The sequence below is a fragment of the Neovison vison genome, chromosome 2 (assembly GCF_020171115.1).
Source record: "Neovison vison isolate M4711 chromosome 2, ASM_NN_V1, whole genome shotgun sequence".
NCBI lineage: Eukaryota > Metazoa > Chordata > Mammalia > Carnivora > Mustelidae > Neogale > Neogale vison.
The window spans coordinates 9,733,116-9,758,076 of record NC_058092.1 but is presented as its reverse complement, the minus strand read 5'-3'; the positions used below and the strand labels follow the sequence as shown (position 1 = coordinate 9,758,076).

The following is a 24,961-nucleotide window of genomic DNA, read 5'->3' as shown; positions in this document are numbered from 1 at the left end:
CTAATGGGTATGGGATTTCTTTGGGGGATGATTGAAGATGTTTTAAAATTGAATGCAGTGATGGTTGCGCAATTCCAAATATAAAAAAACACAAAACAAACAAAAAAAACCCCCGATTTGTACACTGACTTATGTGGGTTCATTGTACGGTACGTAAAAGCAATCACAATAAAGCTAAAGAGGAGAATGTATTGACAATCACAGAGGCCTGTCTAGCCTCAGTGAAATGGCTGAGCTTCCTGGCTGGCAGGTAGGGAGAGTGATCTGAGGACAGAGGAACCTTGCTCACCCCACAGGATATGTCCACAGTGAGCTTCCTTGAAACCTCGCGTTGCTCTCATTGTCGGAATGGGGCCTCCGGGGCCCGCTTCAACCCACCCACCCCCACCCCACAGAAATTGCCAAAATGGACGCAAAACACAGAAACCAAAATGATCACTCCCAGGCTTGTTCCTTACAATCGCGCTTCACACTTTTATTGTTAATTTTCTTCACATGGCAGATACAGAACCGTTCTCTTCCGTGATCCACACCCATGCCCGAAAACCACCACTGACCAGGAAACACCACTCTTTAGAAGACCCCCCCCCCGCCTCCGTCTTTGTGACCGGGACACTCGTAGCCTTTTCTGCTGGTCTGAGAGGGTCGAAGGCTGACCCACACATTTGCACATGCAAAAATTAGTGTCCCCCAGTCCCCCACAACATTTTCTGGAATTCACCATTGGTTGAAGGTGACGTTCGAAGCTTTGGATTCATGAGCCTTCCTTGCCGCTGCAAACGGGAACCCTCGGAACCGAGAGGCTGGGGTACAGTTCGTGAGTGTCAACATTTATGGGACAAAACCGTATCGTTAGGATAAGGAACAGCCACAGCTTTTCATGCTTGTGAGGGTTAATTTTCGGAGTGGGCAAAAGGATGCCAGCTTATGGAAGCTGAAAACAAACGATGGTTTGGAGCTGGGTGGCAAGTTGGAAAACTGAATGGAGGCCGGCGATCGGCACTTTTCTGCCCATGTGAGGGTCTCGTGAGACCTTCCTCCCGGACCATCGTCAGAGCCTACACTGCAGCCAGTCGACTGGTTCATTAAATAACACAAGTTATAAAACTTTAAAAAGGGGACATTTACAGTCAGGGACATAAATACGTGCTTTTCAAAGTGTCTACATACATATTTACAGAGTTGCAAGATCAACCATAGTAGCCCTGAAAAAAAAGTCCCTTTTTGTGTGTGACCACTCACGTCCTTCCAAGTGCTGTCCTTCCACTGGGGTTCAGTACATCCCGACTGAAAGTCGCTGAGAAAACAGCGCTAAAGTGGTCTCAGACATCCGTGTCTAGGGTCTGCCCCAAAGGCACAAAACCCAAGACCCTCACTGAACTGGGTCCAAACTCCTGCTCAGCTCACCCGTTTCTCCGAGACACGGAGTGGTCCCGTGCGGAGCGGAAGCCAGCTCCATCATCCCCTGGCAGGCGACTGGCCTCTGGAAATCTCTTCCCCCGCCCCCCACCCGTGCTTCTTAATCCTCCAAATCATTTTTCATTTCCCAATTTTTGTTTCCCTTTTCAGCTAATTTGAGGAGGTCAGCCACTAAAGGTGTTGATGGTCCCACCAAGGGAGGCAAAAGAAGCACAGCAGGGAGGGGTGCGGCGTGGGGGCGGGGAGCCCTCCCCCTCCCCCCACATGCTGTCCCATCCCCCGCCTCTCTCAAGGGAGGAACCAGATCTGCAAATGGGGACAGGGACTTTCTCCGGAAATGGACTGAGTAGAATTTTAAATCTCAAGCCAGCAGCTCAGGCAAAGAAGGGAGGTTTTCAAAGTGCGCAGGCCAATAAGGTCGATCAGTGAGGGTCCGACACGTCCACACGCCACTGATTCCCAGAGATGGTGGAAGGCTGGGGAAGGTGGGGTGGTTAAAAGGGGAAACTCGGCCTCCTCCGGAAGGCCTTCCTCAGACAGGACTGGAGCCGACCCCTGAGCCAGCCCACAGTCCCCGCCACGGCAAAAGACAACTCGAGAAGCAAAAAGCAGGATCAAGGAGCTCTTGAAAAATTGCATAGTAGGAGAGGCCCCCCGCCCCCAGCAGGAAGGCTGAGCTGCAGAACACGGTCCCAGCGGCTGCACCCAAGTGTCATCCATGGTGTGGAATCAGCTGCCTTCCTGCCTCCCTGGGGTTTGGGACCCTCGTCTGAAGACCACGCACACGCACACGCACACACACACGCACACGCACCCTTCCTTTCTCTCGCAGGCTCATGAAAGTGGAATAGGTCGGTACTCCCTGCAGGGCAGAAGGCCAGTCCCTTTGGCTTCACTGATTCCAGGTCACTTCAGGTGCTGAGGAGAAAAAGAAAAGAAAAACGGTAACAGTGGCCGCATCCTCAGTGCCTACCCTGGGCTGCTGAAGCATCACCTCATTTAATTTTTAAAAGTAAAGGACTAATCGTGGAACACCTGGGTGGCTCAGTGGGTTAAGTGTCTGCCTTCGGCTCAGGTCATGATCCCAGGCTCCTGGGATCGAGCCCCGCTTCGGGCTCCCTGCTCAGTGGAGAGCCTGCTTCTCCCTCTGCCTCCTCTGACTGCTGTTTCCCCTGCTTGTGCTCACGTGCCTGCTCTCGTTTCTCTCTCTCTCTTTCTCTGACAAATAAATACAATCTTTTTTAAAAATGAAAAATAAAAGGATCGACTGCGGTACACCACTGACACACAGAAAAGCACAGCCTGATGCATGCATGTTCACTGTGAACACGCCTGCGTGAGCCGCTCCCACATAGGAAACCGAACATGACCCACCTCCCCTTCGCCCCCCCCCAGGCTCTCTTCTAGGACCACCGCTAACCCTCACCCCCAGAATAAACACTCTGACCTCTATCACCATAGACTGATTTTGTCCATTTTTAACTAAAATAAGTGGAATCAATCCGTCTGTATACTTTGCATCTGGCTCCTTTGGCACATGTCTGTGATCCATCCCTCCTGAGCCCATGTGTGCAGTTCCGTCCACCTCCTCGCTACAGGAGTCTGCTGGAGGATCGTGCCTCCTTCATCTGGCTGGTCCACGGCCAAGGACAAGTGGGCAGTTTCCAATCTGGGGCCACCCTGAGTCATGCTTATCTATGTCTGGAGGACACGTGCAGGGGCCATGTGTGCACACTTCATCCAAGCAGAAGTGCTGGGCGTGCACATGTAATGTATGACCTCCCCCGTGCGCGGGTTCTGGTGTGCATGCACACGCATTCCCACTGCATGTCTCCCTGGTGGTGTAACTGCTGGATCCGGGGACACAGATGTTCACTCCAGTCAATCCTGCCAAAGACTCTGCCACAGTCAACTACGTCACCACCTGATTTCATTTTAATGCTTCCAACGACCCTCACGGCAGGTAACACAGATCCCCAGATCCCCATTTGGCACAGAAAAAACAGAGGCTCAGAGAGGACTAGTGATTTTTACAAGGTCAGGCTGATGACAAGCGGCAGCCATGGGACTTGAAATGGGTCAAGCCCACTTCAGAGCCTGTGAGTGCTTTTGGTTCTGGGGGACCGGCTTCTCCTGCGTGCCTCGGCCACAGACACCCCGCCCACAGTCCCTGACCCTGAGCCAGGAATGGAGGTATTGGGGGGGCTGTCAGGACTTAGTAACACTTGCTGCCCGGGCCTGAAGATGAGCCTGGCGTCATGGTGGGCCAAGTTCAGGCGCTCCATTCTCTCGCCCCATGGACCTGGTCATCAGTGCTAGAACTGCCACTCCGACCACTAACTAGTATTATTATTACTCTACCACTATTGATGTTGATGTTGATGATTGGCTGTTGATGACTGGCTGAGAACGGTAACAGCAGCGCCAACTGATGGCACACTTATGACATACCAGGCAGGCGCTTTCCTAAAGGCTTTTCATATACTAACCTGCGCCCTCCTTATGGTACACCCATGAGACAGATATGACTAGTAACCCATTTTGCAGATGGGCAAACTGAAACACAGAGAAGTGAAATACCTACCAGGATTGCTGGATTCACCTCCAGAAAATGCACACTTAAACCACTACACTGGGTCCATTCCACACCCCCCCCCAAAATCTCTTGATGGGGCACTAGATGAGGGTACCTTAAAGAAACAGGGGCCTCCTTTCCTAGTGGAGGCCTGTGTGTGTCCCAAATGAGCCGGGGGAGAAAAAGAACACAGAGACAGGGGCCAGCCGTAGGAGTGGCCTGCATTTCCTCCATCTGGTGTGGCTGGTGTGTGTCACCTGCAGGTCATCAAGTGGGATCCACAAAAGAAGCCAGCCTGCCTATCCCCAGCCCGAGGAGCAGCCCTCCAGGGTGGGGACCCCAGCAGCAGGGGCTGTGGGTTGGACCACTGGGGCTGGAGGGGAGCGGAGGCTGTCGGGTAGGGGGAGGGTTCTTGTCACCCCACCCAGCCCCTAGAACCTCAGGAGACCACCAGTGTTGGGAAGCCTGCCCGAGGCCAGCGGCAGCGGAGGGGAAGATCAGGGAAGTGGCCAAATGAGTGAGAGACGCCAAGCTCTTCCCTGGACAGCCCCCTCAAAGACCCCAGGGCCCAAGTGTGCTGGCCTCAGGCAACGGAGAGAGACAGAGACAGAGAGCACGTGCTGGGGCATTTTCTCGCAGGACTAGACAGGGTGGTGTGTTTTATGCCAAAAAGTGAACAGAAAGCCCTGGGCTTTCCACGATATTGATAAAGGCCAGAGGAGGGAGGCACACGAGAAGTCAGCAGCGGAGAAAAGGCGAGCTCCTCACTGGGTTCAGACTGTTGAGTTAACCAGCCAGAGCCTCTAAGTGGGCAAGGACGGCAGGGAAGGCGCAGTCCCAGGGCCTGGGCACTGGACATCACTCTTTCCCCAGAACAGACCTCATAAGCACAACAGTTAGGCATACGACTTTGAGGGGGCAGCACAGAGCGTTGGAGTCCTCTCTCCATTCAGGGAGTCAAATGCCTCCAGTTCTGCCACTTGCCCCTGTGTCTGTCTCCCTCCCTGTGAAATGGGGATTTTGACGCACACATCTTTCCCATGCTAAAATCCTTTGTCACAGCACTTAAAAAATCATTCTGGAAACATGTGGAACTGCCCCCTCTCCCCGGCCAAATTCATATATGGAAGCCCTTACCCGCAGTGTGACAGGATTTGGAGGTGGGGCCTCTGGAAGGTGTGAGGTTTAGATGGGGTCAGGAGGGTGGGGGCGCCCGTGACCAGTTTGGTGACCTCACAAGAGACACCAGAGCCTCCTCTCTCCACTACTGAGGACACAGCAATGACAGTGGCCCCTGTAAGTCAGGAAGAGGGTCCTCACCAAAACCCAGCCACGCTGGCGCCCCGACCTCAGATGCTCAGAGGCTCAGTTTCCAGCACTGTGAGAAGTAAATGTCTTGTCTAAGCCCCAGAGTCCATGGTACTCTGTTATGCAGCCTGAGCTACGACAAATAGTATAAGTATGGTGTTTTTAAAATCACATTTTTATATATATATATATCATATATTATATCATATATTACATCACATATAATTTTAAATTACATATATATATATATATATAAATAAATATCAGTCACAGACACAAATTACTTTGGACCTCTACTCATCTGAGCACCTTGCTGGGGAAGCCGCACATGTCTGCTAGTAAGGGAAGAGAAGGCATCCTTCCAGGGTCATGCCTCGGCCCCCGGGGGCAGAGCCTGAATTAGCAGTGCTCGGCAAACCCCGCATCGCCACCAGACTGCAGTGGCCGAGGGTCACAGCCCAGTCTGCGGCCCAATCAATCCAGCTATACCCAGCTCAGCCTTGGGCCACAAAGAACACATGCTCTGGGCTATAGGCCACACCTTGGCGCCCATCAACACAGACGTCCACATGGCAGCGGCCACCACAGGGAGGGGCCCGGGCTGTGCTGGGATTCAGAACTGTCCTGGGGCCTCTCCTCTCCCGGGCCTTCCAGTTCTGTGCTTTGCACACATTTCAACTCTGCTCCCCAGCATTCTGGCTCAGGGGCACGTGCCCTCTCTGGACCTTGTTCTGGAGACACAGGCTGAGTTCTGGCTCAAGATAACAGAGTCCCCGGAGAAAGCGGATTTTGTTTCCATGCCGCTCCCTGATCCCCAGAGAAATAAAGCCCAGAGCCTCCAGCAGCTTCAGGAAGGGAGGAGTGAGTGAGCCCTCCAGGTAGCAGGACAGGCAAAGGGAGGAACGTATAGGACAGAAGACCCCAAAGTTTCAGAGTTCAGTCCATTCTTGCCCGAAACAACTGTGTTCTCATCCTGAACTGCCCTTGCTGCATTAAGCAGGGATCCCCACACCTGGATGTGTCCCAGAATCATGGGGCCACCTGCTAATACAGATTCCCAGGCCCTGCACACCAGGATGCTTGTTTAGTAAGTTTGGAGTTGCACCTTGGGGTCTGTATTTTTTAACTGGTGCCCCTGTGTCCTGGCACGTGGGGTCCTCCCATCACCGTCTCAGGGACACAGTGACAGAAGACACGCCACGTCACCAACAAAGAAGTCCAGGCCCACTAGAGCTCACTGGCCAAGCCCAGCACCCCCAGAGAGGGAAAGTCCAGCTTCCATGATGGAATTCAGGTTTTACCACCAGAAAATCTAGAAAGAGACTTCAGGTTCAACCTAAGTTTACGTTTTATATTTGCAGAATACTATTACTTTCACTTTCAAACACACTGTGGGAGTAAAGACCACACAATCTTCTGTGGGCTTAAAGCCTCTAGAAGTCTCGAGTAAGTGCTGGCTGTTGTGGCTGTCCCTGCCATTCTTAATTAAAAATCCCAGCTAACTGCAAGTCCTCAGATAGCCAGTGACTGCTAGTGCTTTCTGTGCACCAGGCACTTTCTACCTGTCTTGCATACACGTGACACTTGTAATTCTGTCCTCCCCATTTTACTGATGTGGAAATCGAGGCTCAGAGAGACTGAGTACCTTGCGGCAATCCCACAGCCCCGGAGTGACAGGGCTGGGGTCCACACCTGCCTGCAGAAAGGCCCAGTGTCCGCCCCCCCAGCACCCAGGCGATCATGCCCACCCTCTTCCCTGCCTCCCAGCCCACCCCAAGACCCAAGCCTGGTGCCCCTCAACCCCCAGCGCTTCCCCACCCTCCACGTACCTGTCAGGGAGCAGGCGAAGGGTCTACTCTTTGAAGAGGGGTCCCTGGAACTGGGCTGCCGCCGTGGCCTTGACATTCCTACACTGCCTGGTGATGTACGGGGCGGCTGGCGGAGGGCACCGGGATGCCAGGCGGAGACTGTAGCTGTTGGGGAGAGGAACGATATACACCATCAGCAGGGCCCGCCACCAGGCCCGGATGGCACCTCAAGGCCCACAGGATGTGGGCTTTAATGACCCACGTGAGTTCCACCGAGCTCTGCCCACCACCTTCCCTCCCCTTGCAAGGAACAGGGTGAGCAGAAGCAAACCCCAGCCGGGTTCTGTGACACTGCACTGCACAGTGCTGTCCAGACGAGCCCCAGAGAGGGACAGGCGAGCTGGGAATGGAGCCCAGCTGTGCAGACACAGCAGCTGTGCTGTGCCCCAGCTGCCTCCCAGGCACCGCCCCCTCCTTGGAAGCATCTGGGGAGGTTTCCGGTACCACGTTACATCCATCCCCTGCAGTGGTCTCCTCCAGGCCAGGAGCTCTGCACTTGGCCCCCTATCCCAGCCTCACTGCACCAAGCACTTTCATTTTGGGCATCCCTGAGGGGGTGTGAGCCTGGATCCCATGACACAGTCTGGCCCTTTCTGCTACCAGAGCCCATTCAATAAGATTTTTTTTTTTTTCCCCAGGAAAGCATTTAAGGATTTTTTAAAAGAGAGATAACCTAGATCCCATTCCTTTACCTCGCTAACCCAGACTCATCTTTCAGGTCCTGGCCGGGATACCACCTCCTCCAGGAAGCCTTCCTTCTTTAACTCCGGCATGGGGCAGCCCTCCTGCAGGCTCCCACTGCCCCCTCGCACCTTCGCACCACAGCACTCATTACACTGAATTGCAATGGCGGGATAATGTACCTGCCTCCCTCATGGGCTATGAAATCCCAAGGTCGGGGCTTTTGTCCTATTCACTGACGCACCCCCATCTTAGCACAACAAAAATAAAGAGCTGTTCGAAAAGAACAACGTGCACACTGAAAACATGCTAAGTACTTACACATACAACTCTCCTACTCTACGTACCCTTAGCAAGGCGCCTACTGTAGCAGCCCGAACTGCACAAGAGGAAACAGGTCACAGGAGGCTAAGGAACTTGTCTCAGGTCCCAAATCTGTTCCCCAGACAGAAGTGAGCAGGCCCTCTGGTCAGGAGAGGAGGAAGGTGGGGTGGGCGGGAAAGCGGGAAGGGTGAGCCTCACCCCTGTCAGGTGTTGGCTCAGAGACAGCTGTGCCTGAAGGAGCAAGAGATGGGAATGGGGCCAGTCTCGAAGCTGACACATCAGGGTTTAGGTCAGTGGTTATGTTTATTTTATTTACTTATTTGACAGAGAGAGAGAAACACAGCGAGAAAGGGAACACAAGCAGGGAGAGAGGGAGAGGGAGAAGCAGGCTTCCCACTGAGCAGGGAGCTCAATGCGGGGCTTGATCCCAGAACCCCAGGATCATGACCTGAGCAGAAGGCAGACACTTAACGACTGAGCCACCCGGGTGCCCCTAGATCAGTGGTTCTTCACAAGCACAAGCACTTGGCAGTGTCTGGAAACGTTTTTGGTGGTCACCTCCGAGGGGAGGGACGTTGCAATGGCACCTAGTGGACGGCGTCAGGGAATGCTGTCAAACACTCCACAGCGCTCAGGACAGCCCCCGGGGCAGAGAATGATCCGAAAAGTGAATCGCATCAAAGTTGGCAGAGGCAGTTATCGAAAAATACCTATTACAATAAACGAAGTAAGTGAATGCATAAACAAACATGTAAACAAACAAGCGAGGGCCTAACTCTCGGTCAAGGTGCGGGGCTGCCCCATGTGGATTCCTCCTACCACTGTGTGATCAAGGTCTGCGGTCAGCTGCTTCTACTAGCCAAGCAAGACTCAAGGCAGAAAACTAAAGGACACCCCATGCTCAGCGGCAAGCCTGTGCCCCCGATGGACCATCCAAAGCCCAGGAGGTGGCCCTGGAGGCTGGCTGGGACCCCAGGGTGAACTCAGCCGCTCAGCCGGCCGACCTGCCTGTGGGAGGGACAGTCTCCTGTGAGGCGGCCTGGAAATCTGGGATGCCCTGGGCCTGCTGGGCAAGAAAGAACAGTCCCAGCCACCTGCCGGGGCCCCTACACTGTCCCGTCTGCCAAAATGTCGCCAATGCACAGGAACAGAATGAGCAGCAGCTCTGAAGAGAGGCAGGGTCTACATCAATTTCCACGTCTCCCTCTCTGTTACCAGCATTTCACAATTTTTAAATGCTCAAAAATCAGATCAGTCCAACAAACTTATGTCCCCTGGTCTCTAGCCACCTGCCGTCTGACATTTCTCTGCTCCCTTGCACACAGGCTCCTGCAGCCGAGGCAACCACAGCCACTTCCACTAGGGGGCAGGCTTTCTCCCCATCCCTGGACATCCGGTGGTTGGTGGAGTTTAGGGTCAGGGGTAAAGGCCCCCTAGGCAGGCTCCTCTCCCCACCTCTCAGCACACGGCCTGGCGCAGTGAGGGCAACCCCAGCTGGCATGCACACAGCCCTTGTAATTCCCAAGTACTTTCCGGGTGGTTATCACCACACCCTCCCAGCAGCTCAGGAGGTGAGGAGAAAACGCACTTTTTACACCCATTTCACAGATGAGGACACTGAGGCTCACAGAGATTCAGAGACTTTCCTGGGGGAGCAGAGCCCAGGGCTTTCAGCTCCACGGACCACAATCTCTGGGGAGACACCAGGTCACAACTTAAGTGTCTAGGGCAGTGATGTCCAGCAGGACAGTCTCCTTCATTGACCAAGAAACGCTTCCTGTGGTCAGAGAACTCTAGAGAGACCAGGGGTGGCCTGGAGCGGAGATGTCAGGTGCTGAGGAACAACGTCTGCGGACCCAGACATTTCCCCCGTTCTCAGACAGCTGCGGCTACCACACGAAGACCTGATTCTAGGTTCCTGGCTGTGTGAGCTGGGCAGGTCAGGGGCCTCTCTGGGCTCTGGTTTCACCATCTGCAAAACGGGAGCAATAGTAATGCCACTGGGCGGTTGTTTACACTTAGGCTGATTACACTCAGAGGACACTCTCAGCACCGGACGTGCCGGCCCACGAGTATATCCATGTGCGCGTGTCTACACAGGGGCAGTCAGTGTGGACGCAAGGGGCGTGGCACATTGGCAAGGCACATTGCACATGTTGCAAATGGTATGTGCAAAGGGCCTGAGGTGGAATTTGCCTGGAATGCCAGAGAAAAGGGGGCAGAAGAGAGCATCTTGTGAGCCCTGAGTGAGGCGGAAGCCAGGGTGTCCTTCTGGGTAGCAGACTGACATGACCTGGCCACCGTGTTAGGCACAGATGATAAGATGACAAGAATGGAATGGGGGGAGGGGTGGATGAACTGGATGTCGGGGCTGGGGCTAGGGCCAGGAAGACACCAGAGTCTCGACTACCTCCAAAGCAGGAGGGTTTGCCGTTAGCCAAGATGACAAGAGAGCAGGAGAGGATTCAGGGAGAGATCAGTTTGAAAAAGATTCAATTTGAAGTGTTTACTTGACCCAAGAGAGAGGTCAAGTGGGTTGCTGAAATGGAACTGATGAGTCTGGGGCTGATCAGCATCTGGGCGGCCTGGATGGCTCAGCAAGAGGAGGGACCCAGGACGGGATGGGGAGGGGCAGGTGGTGATGTCAGGGAGCTGGGAGGAAGCGGTGGCAAGCCTGTCCAGGGTGAGTCCCCCACTGCCAAAGATCACTGAGGCCAGGAAGGAGAACCACAGCGATCGTCAGCAGGGGCCCAGAGCTGCTGGTAACCATGGGAACAGCAGCCTTCAGGGCATGGCGGAGACAAACCCCAAGTGAGTCCAAGACAGGAGGGTCCAGTGACCTCCCTCGAGGAGAGTTGGGTCAAGGGAGGCCGAGAGGGAAATGGGCTTGGGAGAGGAGGAGGCCAGGGGCTCTCCGGTCCCCGCAGGAGTCTCCCTGCCGCCTGCCAGGATGCCACGACCTACTGAGTAGCGTCCCCTGGCTTGCCTTGTCGCTCCTTCCGCAGGAGTCGAGGGCAATGTCCTGGAACGTCATCCCTGGAGCTGGTTCGGCCACACAGGAGTCTTACACAACTCTCTATAAATTCTCGGAGCACAATCCATTTGAAGTCCGTGTCTGATGCTCTGCAGTCTAGCCAGAGGTGAAGGGAGGGGCCAAGTGTGTGGGAGCCAGAGCCAAGGTGGGACAACCGGAGACGCTGCTGGAAATCCCTGGAGGCTGGGTGAAGCCCCACACGTCGGGGCTGTGGGAGTCACCGCCCGCGTCCTGGCGCCAGCCGCCAGCCACCTCGGGCAGGGTGGCATCTTCCTTCCGCGAGCAGACAGCCCCTTCCATTCCAGGGAGGCCCTGCCCCTCAGATGAAGTCCCCAGGTTAGGCGTCAGAGGCAGGAGAAGTGGCCCAACACTGGGATGCAGGAGCCCAAGGCTCAGCCCTGAATCTGCCGCTGACTTGCTGTGTGGCCTCAGGAGAGTGCCGCCACCTCGCTGGACCACAGCCATCCCACCCGTGAGATGAGATGTCAAGCAAGGAAAACTACGCAACAGTATCACTTCGAGAACCTACTATGCGCCTAGAGCTACTTCGGGTGCTGTACAGGAGCTCCCCAAATATTCCCAGCAGCCCTTAAGGCAGAAACTAGGATGATCTGTGTCTTACAAAGGAAGAAACAGAGGTTCAGAGAGGTGAGGAAGCCCAGTGTCCCATCCAAGTTCTCCTGCCAACAGGGGTGCAGCCAAACTGAATCCAGGCCCATAGGAGCCCAGTGCCTGGGTGCCCCTCCCTGAGGCAGTTCTTGTAGTGATGGGGACCAAAGAGTGTTTCTCAATATTCCAAGAAGCCAGATGGGGTTAACCGTTTGCCCACAGGTCAGCCACCCGCGCGGGCTTGGAGCCGGAACCATGTCCGTGCAGAGGAACCCTGGCTTGAGAGGCAGGGTGGGGTGGGGGGGTGGGAGGCAGGGGTCTCAAACTCCAATGCTCACTGAAGTCACCTGGAGAGATTAAAACAACCCTGCAGCCCGTGCCTCAGCCCTACAGATTTTAACTGAGCCGGTTTGCATGCCAGGCGTTGAAAGCTATAAAAGCCAACTCTGAGAGCCACTGGTCTAGGTCTGTATCCTCAGAGTGTGGTCCGCAGTCCCCTAGGGCTTGTTAGAAATGCCACTGCTTGGCGCCCCCAGGACCTCCTGAGTCAGGAACCTGCATTTTAACAAGCTCCCTGGAGCATACAGGGGATCTGTACACCGAAGTCAGGGGACAGAGGGGCTGGGCACACCTTCAGCAGGGAGTCAATGCAGGCCACGTGCTAGGTGGCCGTGCCTAAGAGGGACTCTGAAGCCTAGACGAGGACAATGCAAGTGGCCTCTGGGGGTCAGGAGCAAAGGTCTGAAACCACTGGCCTGCACAGTCACTGAGCTTCAAGTGGAGACGCTGGGGGCCGGGGATGGGGCGGGGGGACGCGCAGCTAATGCGGGCCGCTAGGCATCACCAGCCCCGGCAGCCCTGGGCTCTGATAGTATTTTCATTCACTCTTCCTTCTAACCACATGAGAAAGGCTATTGTGCCCTTTCTCTGGCCGAGGAGACAGGAACACAGACGTGTTAAGTAACTGCAGTCACACAGAGATGCGGAGAGATGGGGAAAGGGCAGTGAGGGAGGGAGCCGGGACTCAGATCTGATCCAGACCTGAAGTCTGCGGCTCAGCACACGGATTCTCCTTCCCTCTCTCCAGCTCTGAAGGCAGCCACGTGCCCATGCTGGCTCTGGATTTGGCCGCCACGCATCCACCAGACCAATCGTGTCCCTGCCTCATGGGGCTTTTGTGCCAGGATCTGAGGTCTTCAGAGGCCATTAATCCCCAAACCTGTTTGGCTTGAACTCCAAATACCCAGCATGTGACAGCTCATAACACAGCCCAGGCAACAGGAAGGCTGGGCTGGCCTGTGGTGACCTCAGCCAAAGGGAGCTGCCAGCAGGGAGATCCCTGCCAGGGTGGCACCTCCCACCTTGCCAGGCCAGGAGAGGAGCAGGGGACCCCCGCACTCATGCTAAGCAGCGCCTTTTTCTCAGTGAGGAAACTGAGCCAAGCGAGAAGGTCACTCACAGTGCAAGGTCACATGGCAAGCTGTTCTGGGGAAGCAGCAAGGGGACACAAAGTGGCCTCATTACCTATTTGGGGACACGAAAATGGGGAGGTAGGGCACAGTGAAGCCTCAACAGACTTGGGACAAAGAGCCATGGGAGGCAGGTGCCCCACAGGTGAGACCAAACTCAAGCCCCAAGGGGCACGATCTGTGTCCACTTCTCACCCACCCGCCTCGCATAAGCGGTGCTTGGAGAATGTTCCCTGGACAGGTAAACAGCAAACCCGGAGCCCAGACCCCCAAACACGCCTGTCTTCCCTGCTCAGAAACCAAATCATGCCGGGAAGTAACTTCCTCTCACTGCCAAGGCCCCTGCCAAACCACGGGACCAGGTCCCCACGGTTACAATTCTTTGAACGCGACTCCACAGGCCTCAGGGGTCCCAGACAGACCCTCCCCGCGCCCCTCAGGGCAGAGGCTCAGGTCTGGCTGCATCCCACGGGCAAAGGACAGCCAGTGCCCCAGACGAGCCCAGCTCAGGCCCAAGCAGCCCCGGCAGGACCCAGCAGGCTGGACAGACGAGCGGATCCTCGGGCACGGACACATAGCACCGCACTTTGCTCCAGCACCCCCTGACTAAGCCCTGGTGCGCCCCCAACACCATCTCCTCTCCCCTCTCACTGAGCAGAAACAGGCTGCTTTCTAACACCCAAGGAGACATCTAGAACCAGGAGGGAGGCCGAAAGAAAACCCAAGCAAATACACGCATTGTCAGTAAGATGAACACACACGAAGCAGGTTCTCCTTTGAGACAGAAAGGGACAGATGGGCCTCCACTGAGATCCTCATGGAAAGCTCTTTTAAGCGGCACAATTCCATAAAGACGCTAAGTCTTCGTTATTATGAGCATTCCCGTCTTTTAAAGTTGACACGAGGCAAAGGTGAAAGAGATGACTCAACCCCAGGGACCAAGGCCCACATGGTCTGTAGCTGCTGGGACTGAGGGTCCCGTGAGCCCTGTGTGGGTCTGTCCTCTGAAGGGGGTCTCTACCTCTTGATGCTGGTGCCCAGCCCAGGACACTAACGAGAGGAGGCGGCTGCCTTACGGGAGAGGCCTTGTGGGAGCTCAGGGGGCTCCTCTGCTACAGAGGCGTCTCAACCAGCTCATCTCAGGAGGCCTGGCTCTGGGCCTGAACAGGGACATTGGTCAGCAACAGTGATGCTGCCCAAAAGGCAAGGGTCCTCGGTGATTTGGACCCAGGCTAATGGGGAGGCCATTCAAATAGGCTACCTTCCTGCGGGGGACAGACCCCCGGGCCCAGAGACCCACAGCCAAGTAGTGACAGGCGAGGAATGAAGACCTTCCTAATGCGTCTCCCATGCACCCGGCATTTCCCAAACCAAGGTTCGGTAGAACCGGTCCCCCCAGATGCCACGTGTGTCTGTGTTCTCGTCTGCACCCTGGCCGCCAACCATTCCATGCCTACTAGGTGCCAAGGGCCGTGCCCAGTGTTTGACTTGGAATCACAAATTTAATCCTCGCAAGACCTTCGTGAGATGGGAATTGCTAGATGTTCTACACGAGGACCTAAAGGCACAGAGAGGTTCGGCACCTCACCCAAGAACACAGCGCTGGCGAGAGGCGGAGCTGGGATCAGAGCCCGAGCACGGGCACTTGAAGCCACACAGGCGTGTCTCCGCAGGACTCCTGAGCCTTTAATGTGCTGACGGCGGTATAAATTCCCAGGAGGAGGACGCAGGCGGTCACTGACCCCAAGCTTATGTCGCCCCCATTGATGTGGTAACAGTGATGCGATGGAGGCCTGCTCTGTGCCAGGTACACAGGACATGGTGGGGAGCCGAGCCGACGTGCCCGCTGAAGGCACGAGACTCTATCAGGGGATGGCTCTGATCTACGCTAAGCCTCTGGCGGGGAGGGGAGGGGAGGGCCCTGCAGAGCATCGCAAATAAAGAAAAATTAATTTAGCCTTTCTGAACAGAAATTTTCTAAAATCAGCCACTTAGGGGACGCCTGGGTGCCTCCGTCAGTTAAGCCTTTGGCTCAGGTCATGATCTCGGGGTCCTGGGACTGATGCCTTGTCTTGCTCCCTGCTAGGCGGGGAGTCTGCTTCTCCCTCTCCCTCTCCCTCTGCCCCTGACTCATGCTTGCTCTCTCGCTCTGTCAAATAAATATATAAAACTTCACAAAGTAAAAAATAAAGTAAAATAAAATCAGCCGTATGAAGCAATGTGTCCTGAATTTGATTTAGTACAATCTCTGGGAGTCGGGTTGCCCGCTCTGCACATATGTGCTGTCATGTGCCTTCGAGGGGACATGTCCTTGAGACTTACTATGGGGTGCCAGCCTTCTTGTCTCCACACTAAACAAAGCCAGGCACTCCAGTGATTAGAAGTATGCATCAGTCAGGCACCTACTGTATACCCAGCCCTGGGGACACAGCTATAAACCAAACACACTGGTCTCTGCCCCCCAGCGGCAGGTGTCCTAGAAGGGGAAGGTCACCATTTGTATAATACAGATGTAAATACATGATCACGAAGTGTGGAAAATAGACACTACCAGAGCTCAGAACAAGGGAACGAACCACAGAAATACTGTGTGTGTGTGTGTGTGTTTGTGCGCGCGTGTGTGTGTGTGCACAGTTTCTGTTTACGCCCTGACACTTGGGCTCTGGGACATCTGAAATACATTTCAAGATTTGTTTCTCTTTACCTTGTTGCCTTTTGCTTTATTTTATGGCGAAGGGGAGGGAGGGAAGGTAAAGAAAGCAGAAAATGCATAACTTACTTTACCCCCAGGAAGCACTTCCCAAAGAAGTCCTGCTTGTCCCTGAAGGCCACTCCCCCAGGATGGGGGCTAGGGGCGAGAACTCTTACTACCATTTCACACCCCCAGATCCTTCCTGTCCTGAGTCTCAGAGCAAGTTGATTTGGGGACTTGACAAATCAGAACAAGACCAGGGTAAGAAGCCACCCAGTCTCTACCCTGGGCCTTTTCTGAACCGTGACTTGCAGATCTGGTTACACGGGGATCTTTTGCTTTTTACTATCCGCGGCTCTGACAACCTGTGAGAAGCCGAGGACAGTCCCTGCATTTTCAACGGGGTCACTCTTGGCTTGCTGCAGTTGGGATTCAGACAGGAAACAGCCCTGGAGAAACGGGACCGCTCCGTGGGGATGGTTGGGGTGGAGATGCCTCCCCGGGGGGGTCAGGGGCATCCCCACCCACTGAGCAGGCCCAGAGGAGAGCCAGAGGGGTCCCGAGAGAAGCCGCTGAGAGCTGCACAGCAGGGCCTGCCTCCCCAAGTCCAGGAGAGGTGCCCCCAGCACACGGAGCCCAGTCTGAACCACCCCCCGCCATCACATGCTACATTGGTTCCCCCTCAGCCCAGAACACCTCCGGGCTCTTCCCAAATTTCCCCAATGCTGGAGCGCCCCCAGACTCAATTCCTGGGCATCTCCTCTTTATCTACACTCGCTCTTAGGGGGCTCCAATCTTGTGGTTTTCAACACTGTGCGTCCTGTGAGACACCCAAATTTACATTTCTGGCTGTGTCCTTCCCTCTGAACTTCAAACTGTTCAGTCATCTACCCTGTCCACATCTCTCCGTGAGGGCCTCACAGCATCGCAGACCACATCATTGAACCTGAATCCCCAGCACACACGCAGCATACAAACTGGATCCAATCAGAGTCTTCACCTCATCACCTACTAGGGGGAAAAAATGAAGGCACTTGGATGCTGAAAACATAGGCAAAAAACAAAAAGACAAAAACCTGTGGTCATCCCCAATTCTCCCATCCAATCCCCAGCCGATCCTCAGCAAATCTTGTGGCTCCACCTTCAAAATACACCCAGAACTCCGGGGCTGTTCAGACCTCCACTGCCACAGACCCATCCAGCTACCATCATTCCTCACCTGGGTTACTGCATTCCCTTCCTAGGCTGTATTTCTGCTCTTGGCTTCTTTTAGTCGATCCTTAACAGATCAGCAAGGGAGATTCTTCCAGAAGGCCATTCATCCCGTATTAGTCCCCTCAGAGCCCCCCAATGCCTTCCACTCACTCAGTACAAGGAAAGTCCTTACAATGGCTGCAGCATCTCCTGGGTACCTCCCTGACTTTACCCCCCATCCCCCTCCAGCCAAGCCGGCCTCCCCAGTGTTCCCTGAGCACACCAAGGATGTTTCTGCCTCAGGACCTTTGCACTTGTTAGTCCTTCTGCCAAGCGCCCTCCTCCCTAGGTCCCCACGTTTGCTTCCTCACTTCTAAGTCTTTGTTTAAACGTCCCCCTTTCAGCCAGGCTTTCTCTGACCGCCCTCACCCCCGTTTTAAATGGTAGCCCCCATTCTGATTTCAGATCTCTCTATCCCACTTTTCTGTTTTACCTCTGTCCACAGCACTCACCACCTGACATTCCATGTAGCTTCTTGCTTGTTCACAGTCCGTCTCCCCCACCCTAGAAAATCAGTTTCAGATACTGCTACACCCTCAACAGTGCTGGGCACACGGCACTCGACATCCAAATGTCTAGGTAACGGAAGGAATGGATGGAACCCTAAGACCTACACTGCCTTTCCCAAAATAAAGCGTCCCCATGATGCATGGCCCATGATTTCTGGGTACTGTGTAAAGTGGGGACAAGAACTTAAGTCACTAATAAAAGCGATCACAGTGCAAAATCTTCCTAAGCCTTCATGCAAATTTTTAAAGGCTTCTCACCCACACCTAACTGGATGACAGGTGTTTAAGCAAATTACCATGAGACTTGCTAAGCATTCGACCTGTTTTTCATAAACAACTCCATGCTCATATTTTGTCTGTCTGTAAACGGACAAAACGAGTCACAGGAGGACAATAACAGACATGAGTGGCATAAACAGGCCTGGGAACAAATACAGCGGACTTCTGGCAGCTCTGAACTTGGCCGCTGGGGATAGAAAAGCAACGGCTCTCCCTGCGGGTGTCGTCAGGATGTGTTCCGGAGGGAATGCACAGCATCCGTCAACACGGAGGGTTGAGTCAACAAAACACTGGCTGAACTTCAACTGTACTTCGGTTGATCCCCAGCTGGTATCGTCCCAGAAGTTCCGAAAGGTTCCTGGCAGCACCTGCCCTGGCCGACCCGGCACTCGGCAAGACATGCTCACACTAGTCCTCAGGCGGCGGTGACCGCGCTGGACGTGGAGACGGACGTGCACATGGGCGAGCCCAGGGCGTCCTTCATGGAGCACACACCACCCTGTGACCTCGGCAGGTGGCGGGATCACATCACCCTGCAGCTCGAACACGAGGGAGCGGGAAAAAGGCCCCGGTGAGTGACACTGAGCTGCGGGCCCCGGTGGCCGAACAGCCTGGTCCAGCACAGCCCTGTCACAGATGTAGGACATGGTGAAATTTGAGAGTAAGGGATTCGCTATTTTGAGCAAAAATATGAACACACACGAGTATTTTCTGCAGCTGTGTATTTTGGAGGTCCTACGAGAGAGGGACCCCTTAGGAGATGTGGAGTATCAGGAGGCAGAATTAAATCTGGTGACGGAGGGAGGGTGACCCTACTTCCAGAGCCAAAACTGGAAGAAAGGGTTTAAAAATGTAAGGGAGTACCTGGATAGTTCCAGCCCCCATGAAGTTCAGGAAGCTCGATGACGGTCACGGGCGGCCTGTGTGGGCGCTGGGGCAATTTCCCTATTTCCCTACTGAGTTAATGAGCCGCCGGCTACGCAGGACTTCAGCACACAACCTCCTCCTGCCTCTCTGGTTTCTTGCTCGGTTTCCCTTACTCCTCCTTAAACTTGAGGCCTGTGCCCCGAGGTGGCAACGCTTTAATGCTGATTGTAATTAACTATCGCCAAATAACTAATCCTTTTCTTTCAACCTGATCTTAATTGGTCATTTATTTATGCAACTGCTCTCTCTATCAATTAAGTGCCCCAAAATTCACACTTGAAGCCAAAAAGTCCTCTAAGTCAGGGTCCGCTAAGCAGGGTGGTCTAATTTTGACTCTATGATTCCTGGAGGCTTTCTCCCCTTCTCTCGCACAGACACTGAGGGAGCAGCGACTGTGTGCTGGATGCCGCACAGGGGCTGGGGACCGGTGACACGCCCTGGCAGGACTACGCAGCACTGAGGCTAAGCAAGGTAAGAGCCAAGGGTCATCTCTCTCTCCCCACCCCCGGAAAGACACACAAAGAGCAACCGCGGCCAAGGCAGAGAATCCTCACTTCCACCACGGCTCTGACACCCAGCAGGGTCCCCACCTAGGGAGCCGCCCTACCCGTCATGGGGTGGTTATCAGGATTAAGGAGAAATGTACGTGAAGTGTTCTGAAAACTGGCACACGCCGCTTGGATAGACACTGCTGATAAACAAAAGAAAAAGATTTCAAACGAAGACCAGAAGCAATTTCAATAATGAGATGGGGTGATACCATGTCCCTTGTGCTTTTTCTTTTTAAGACCCAGAGAACTCCTGAGTCTGCTTAACACTTATCTGAGCAGCCCAGCAGCTAAAACACAAAGATTTCAAAGACCCAGCCCAGAGATCAGGGTTCAGTAGGTTGGGAATTTTAAGTAAGCCTCCCGAGTGGGTTTTGGTGCAGGTGGCCCACCAAGGGAACACACTGGTGAGGCAGACTCCGGCCCCTTCACGCACCGGGGAACACCGGGAGGCAACGCAGCCCCTCACGCGGACACTAACAAGACGATGTCCACAGGACCAGCAAAACACTCCCCCGCCTCACCTAAGCACCTGTCCGACACAATTCCAGACATCGCCTTAATAAAACACCTGCAACAGCTGGCAATAACAACGGCCATATTGTGATCTTTACAGTTTTAAGCCCAAAAAGCATACTAATTATGGCGATGACGTCATTTACAACAGCACATACTTCAACGACAGTGTCTGGCACCGGTTCACTGAGATGGATCACAACGGTTGGTTCCGGGGGCGTCTGGGTGGCCCAGTTGGGTGAAGCATCTGGCTCTTGATTTCAGCTCAGGTCATATCTTAAGGTGGTGAGATCGAGCCCCGGGTTAGGCTTCCCATCTCCCTCTGCCCCTCCCCGTGACCCTACCTCCTGCTCACACTCTAAAAAGAAGAAAGAAAAAAAGAAAAGGCTGGTTCCTACACCAAAGCGGTTAACATAGGTTTTCACCAAACTTGCTAGTATATTTCAATCAAGAGTCTAGATATAGATGATAAAGATAGGCATAAACACCTACAATCCTAGGCACCAGTTATCAGAGAATTCTGAAAAGCTTCTGGATCAAGATCTGGAGGTAAGGGAGGAAGTTCACCGTGTAGGTGCATCAGCCCGTGTGCCACGTGACGAGATGGGTGAGCCCTGACTTCCCTGCAGAGTCGACCACCGCTGTGTACGTCATACTGAATCAAGCACATCCCCAGACACAGAGGGCAGCCATTAGGCCAAGAGAAGAAACAGGCGGCACACCTTGCCCATGGGAGGAGCGCGCACAAACCACCCATTCCCATCCATGCCTGGACTGTCTCAGAGAGCATCACCTTTTCACGACGACGTCCCTGGTTACCTCGAGCCTTCCTGGGGAGGGGAAATTCTGCCCAGTGGAGTCTCCAACATCAGGGAAGCGGCAGAGCGCTAGGACCGGAGGCAGCCCACTCCCGGCAGGGCCACGCCTTCCTGCTTCTGAGGTGGACACCAGGCACTGAGCCCGGCCCCGCGTCCCCAAGCGCGACCCCACGTCGGAGGCAAGCCTGTGCCGCACCGAGCAGCTCCTCCCCCACGCACCTAAGGAAACCTACTTGCCAACCGTGACTGGGGAAGACAGGGACAAGAGGGGCCACTAGGAAGCAAGGTTTGACTGTCAGAACCAGTCAGCACCCGGGTCAGCTCCGGTAGCGATGGGGCCAAACCGCAGGCCTAGCTGCAAGCACACAGCCCTCCCGGTCTCCTGGGAGCACGCTAGACCACCAGGGACCCGGCCTGGTCGGCGGCCCGGTCTGCCTCCTCCGCTGGAGCACCTCTGCGGTAGCAGGTGCTTCTTGTCAACACGCGGGCAAGTAAGGCCGGTCTCCTCCCTGCTTCATAAAGGACAAGGCATTGCAGGAAGCCGCAGGAAGGATGGGGGCCTCACTCCCAGATCAGCGGGGACGAGGGGGACCAGACTCCTGCCGGAGATGGAGCCACACTGCCGTGACCTCGGGCAAATGGCCTCACCTCGGTGTGCGACGTGTCCCCACTTGTAAAATGGGAGAACACGAAAGGGTCGTCTTCGTAGAGATGTCGTAATGATCACAGGGGAGAAGAGCTGAAACGCCCCGACAACGGTGGCCAGCAGACCCTTGAAAGTGAACAGCGATCATTCGTACACTACTGTCACTTCAACGAACTGGGGTTCGATTGGGTTTTCATGATTTTACACAGAGCTAATGAAGGTTTTCCTCTGAACTTGACTTTTTAAAAAAATTTCCATGTTGGGTTTGAAATTCCAAACCGAGAGAAATAACATTATGTGGAGAGGTGATAAAATTACAATGTGCTTTTTCCTCACCCTGATTTGAACAACGGCTACCCTGTCTGATAGCTCCTTCCCTTTATCTTTGATGTGGGAGTGCCTGACGAGGACAGGAAGTCGCTCAGGCCTGGCTCGGACGCAGCAAAGGCCCGGGGGTCGGTGGCAGCAGGACCGGCAACTCCTCGCCACCGGAGAGCTTTCTCTCTGGGCAGAGGCAGGGCACGATCAGTGTTCCAGCTACTGCAACGTGTGCCAGTGTATAAAATCTCCTGCGTGGCACGTCACCTTTGAGCACGGGCCACAGTGGACATTCAAGAGGGCATCTTTTAGGAACCGCGTAGCCGCTATTGTTTACGAAGCCCCTTACTACGGCAGGCGGCATGGGTGGTCCTCACGGGCCCATCTGCTGTCTTCACAACCAGCCTTTGCTGTCGGATCACTACTGTCATTTTGCAGAAAGGAAAACCGGGGCTCAGAGCACTTGAGTCATTTGTCCAAGGTTATGGAGCTGGTACGTAATAAAGCCAGGATTCAAATCTTTTAGTCAGTCAACAAGTATTTATTCAGTGGCTACTATGTGCCCGGCACTGCTACAGATGCTGGAAATGCAGCAGGGAACGACTCCAAGGTCCAGCCTCCCAGGCAGAATGTCCCTTCTAGTAAACACATGGGACAAACCGGTAACAAGAATGCATACTAGGGTTAAGTGTCCCCAAGAACAGGAGGGTGGAGTACGGAGATGGAGAGGGCCAAGGGCAGTATTTCCAACTCGATGGTCTGGGAAGGCTTCTTGGAGGAGGTGACAACTGCTCAGCAGCTCCAGGCCCAGAGCTGTTCAATGCCCTTACCTACATCCCACTGCCTGCCTTCAATGAAATCACAGTGAAACCTCAAAACCAGGCCACTGCTGGCCTGCACCACACTATCCCTCAGGGAAGGCCAGAGGCCACTGGAGAGTTCTGAACCTTGAATCCCATTCATGCGTGGCCATGGCTGGCCACTCTAGGCTGAAGCCCTACATGGGCCCACACTGCTCCCATGAAGGTCTCTCCCAGGAGGCCAGGGTGGGCCCCATGGAGGGAAGGAGAGCACCCACAAAGGCTTTAGGAGTTTTCTAAAATTCTGACTTAAGTTCTAATCTCACCAAAGGTAGAAACCATCTGTTCTAGGACTAACAGAAACTGATGTCTGTCCGCTGCCATGAAGGTATCCTTTTCTTCCACAGCCTTTAAAATTAGGAGCAACCTGCGGGCAAATCCATGGTTGCTCTGCGGGTTGCTATGTCCCAAGGAGGTGGGCCCTATGCTTAGTATAAGGGTTCAGTAGCCAGTGGCTGGGGCGGTGGTGGCGAGTTCCCCCCCCCCCACGGAAGAGGCCAACGGCCTGGCAGCCAGCCCGGGCGGAAGCGGTGGGACTTGAATGGTGATCCTGTGGAGCTTTTGGAAGAGCTCCTGCAGAAACTGCTTGTGCTTTTATTTTATTGATTTATTGACGGATTTAAAGGTTGACTTATTTAAAGATTTATTTATTTGAGACTGGGGGAGGGTGTGGGAGGGGCACAGGGAGAGGGAGAGAGAATCTTACGCAGGCTTCACACTCAGCACCAAGCCCGACGTGGGGATCAGTCTCAGGACCTTGAGATCACAACCTGAGCTGAAACCAAAAGTTGGACACTTAGACTGAGTCACTCAGGCACCCGTCCCCCTGCTTTTTTTTCCCCCCCCCAAGATTTATTTGTGAGCGTGCAGGCGAGGTGGTCAGATAGGCCCACCTAGGTTACAAGTGGTACCGAGGGGGACGAAGACCCAGGGCACAAGGGCTCAAGGCCAATGCTTATTCCCACTGTGGTACACAGACTCTGCAACAAAACCGCCCTTGGCGCGACGTGTCACCATCGGTCATCGGGGAGACCCCACAGCCCAACGAAGTGGGTGGAGTCACTGTGATGAAGAGACCGCAATCACGTGGCCAGTTTGGGGACCCCACTTACAGTGCTGGGACATGATCCAGGGGCTGATGCCCCTCACGTTTGGTCCACGTATCTGTAAATGAGAATGCTCTCTCCCTCGTGTCTCCCTCACGGCAGGTAAGCCCAGCGAAGCACTCAGAACGGGGCTGGCCCAAGAGCTTGGGCAGGAGCACCCAGGCCCCCTGCTCCCCCGAGGCGGTCCTTCTCGGGGCCTGGGGCACAGGGAGAGTCCGTCAGACCTGCAGCCCAACACCTCATGACCCACACTGGCCACTGAAGAGGTTTTCTGAATGGCTGGCCCACTAAAACACTACAGGAGAATGTGCCTGAGTTCGCAAGTCCAATAATAGCTTGGAAATAGAAGCCATCTGAAAATGTTCCTAAACTCGAGCTGGCCTGGCAAGGTCTGCATGCGCTTATAAACAGCAAGTGAGAGGGGAATGTTCCTACAAGGGAAAAATCGAATCCATATGAGTGTCAAACACCTCCACTCAAACTGAGAATATTAAAATAGTATATTCTGGGCAATTATTAAATACTAAAACACAGTTATCTTAAAGTCCTACTTTTAAATTAAAAATTAAAATTGCCACAACTGGTATCCTAAGGTCTACATCCCCTTGGGTTATTACCTTACCTGTACCACAGATGCCAGGTCTTTTTTTAATGATTCCTATTTAACACTTATCTTTAGACTTAACACTAGGACTTGGTAGTTATCCAAGCACAATTTCAGATTATACTGCGTGTCCAACCACGGACGGATACAAAAATACACCTCGCTTAAATGTGCGCAGACTCAAGCCATAAACTCGTACTTTAAAATCCATCCGTAGCGGGACGCCTGGGTGGCGCAGTTGGTTAAACGACTGCCTCCGGCTCAGGGCGTGATCCTGGAGTCCCGGGATCGAGTCCCACATCAGGCTCCCAGCTCCATGGGGAGTCTGCTTCTCCCTCTGACCTTCTCCTCGCTCATGCTCTCTCTCACTGTCTCTCTCTCTCAAATAAATAAAATAATTAAAAAAATCTTAAAAAAAAAAAAAAAAAGAATTTAAAATCCATCCGTAGCTTTCTTTCATCAGTGAGATGCCCCCCTCATCGGGTGGATGCTTTGCCTTCCTGTGGTGACTGACTAGCTGGACACAGGAAGGCACATTTAGGCACTAACTTCTTCCATAAAATACTTAACATTTTCTGAAATATCCATCTCAATTTC

General features: G+C 54.0%; 1 protein-coding gene across 3 annotated transcripts in view; it reads right to left on the bottom strand.

Moving 5' to 3' along the window:
• Window positions 1-450: 450 nt before the first annotated feature.
• The window catches only part of PRDM2 (PR/SET domain 2), a 117,727-nt gene continuing 93,216 nt past the window's right edge, over window positions 451-24,961 (bottom strand). For 2 of the 3 annotated variants that reach the window (XM_044237213.1, XM_044237209.1), the window contains 2 exons: window positions 7,132-7,275; window positions 451-2,337 (listed from right to left, as the gene is read on the bottom strand). In XM_044237213.1, coding sequence (XP_044093148.1) covers window positions 2,312-2,337; window positions 7,132-7,275 — 170 coding nt within the window. In that variant the 3' untranslated portion in view covers window positions 451-2,311. Of the gene's footprint in view, window positions 2,338-7,131; window positions 7,276-23,321; window positions 23,430-24,961 lie in introns of those variants that run through there. The other variant, XM_044237210.1, reaches the window with a different exon arrangement.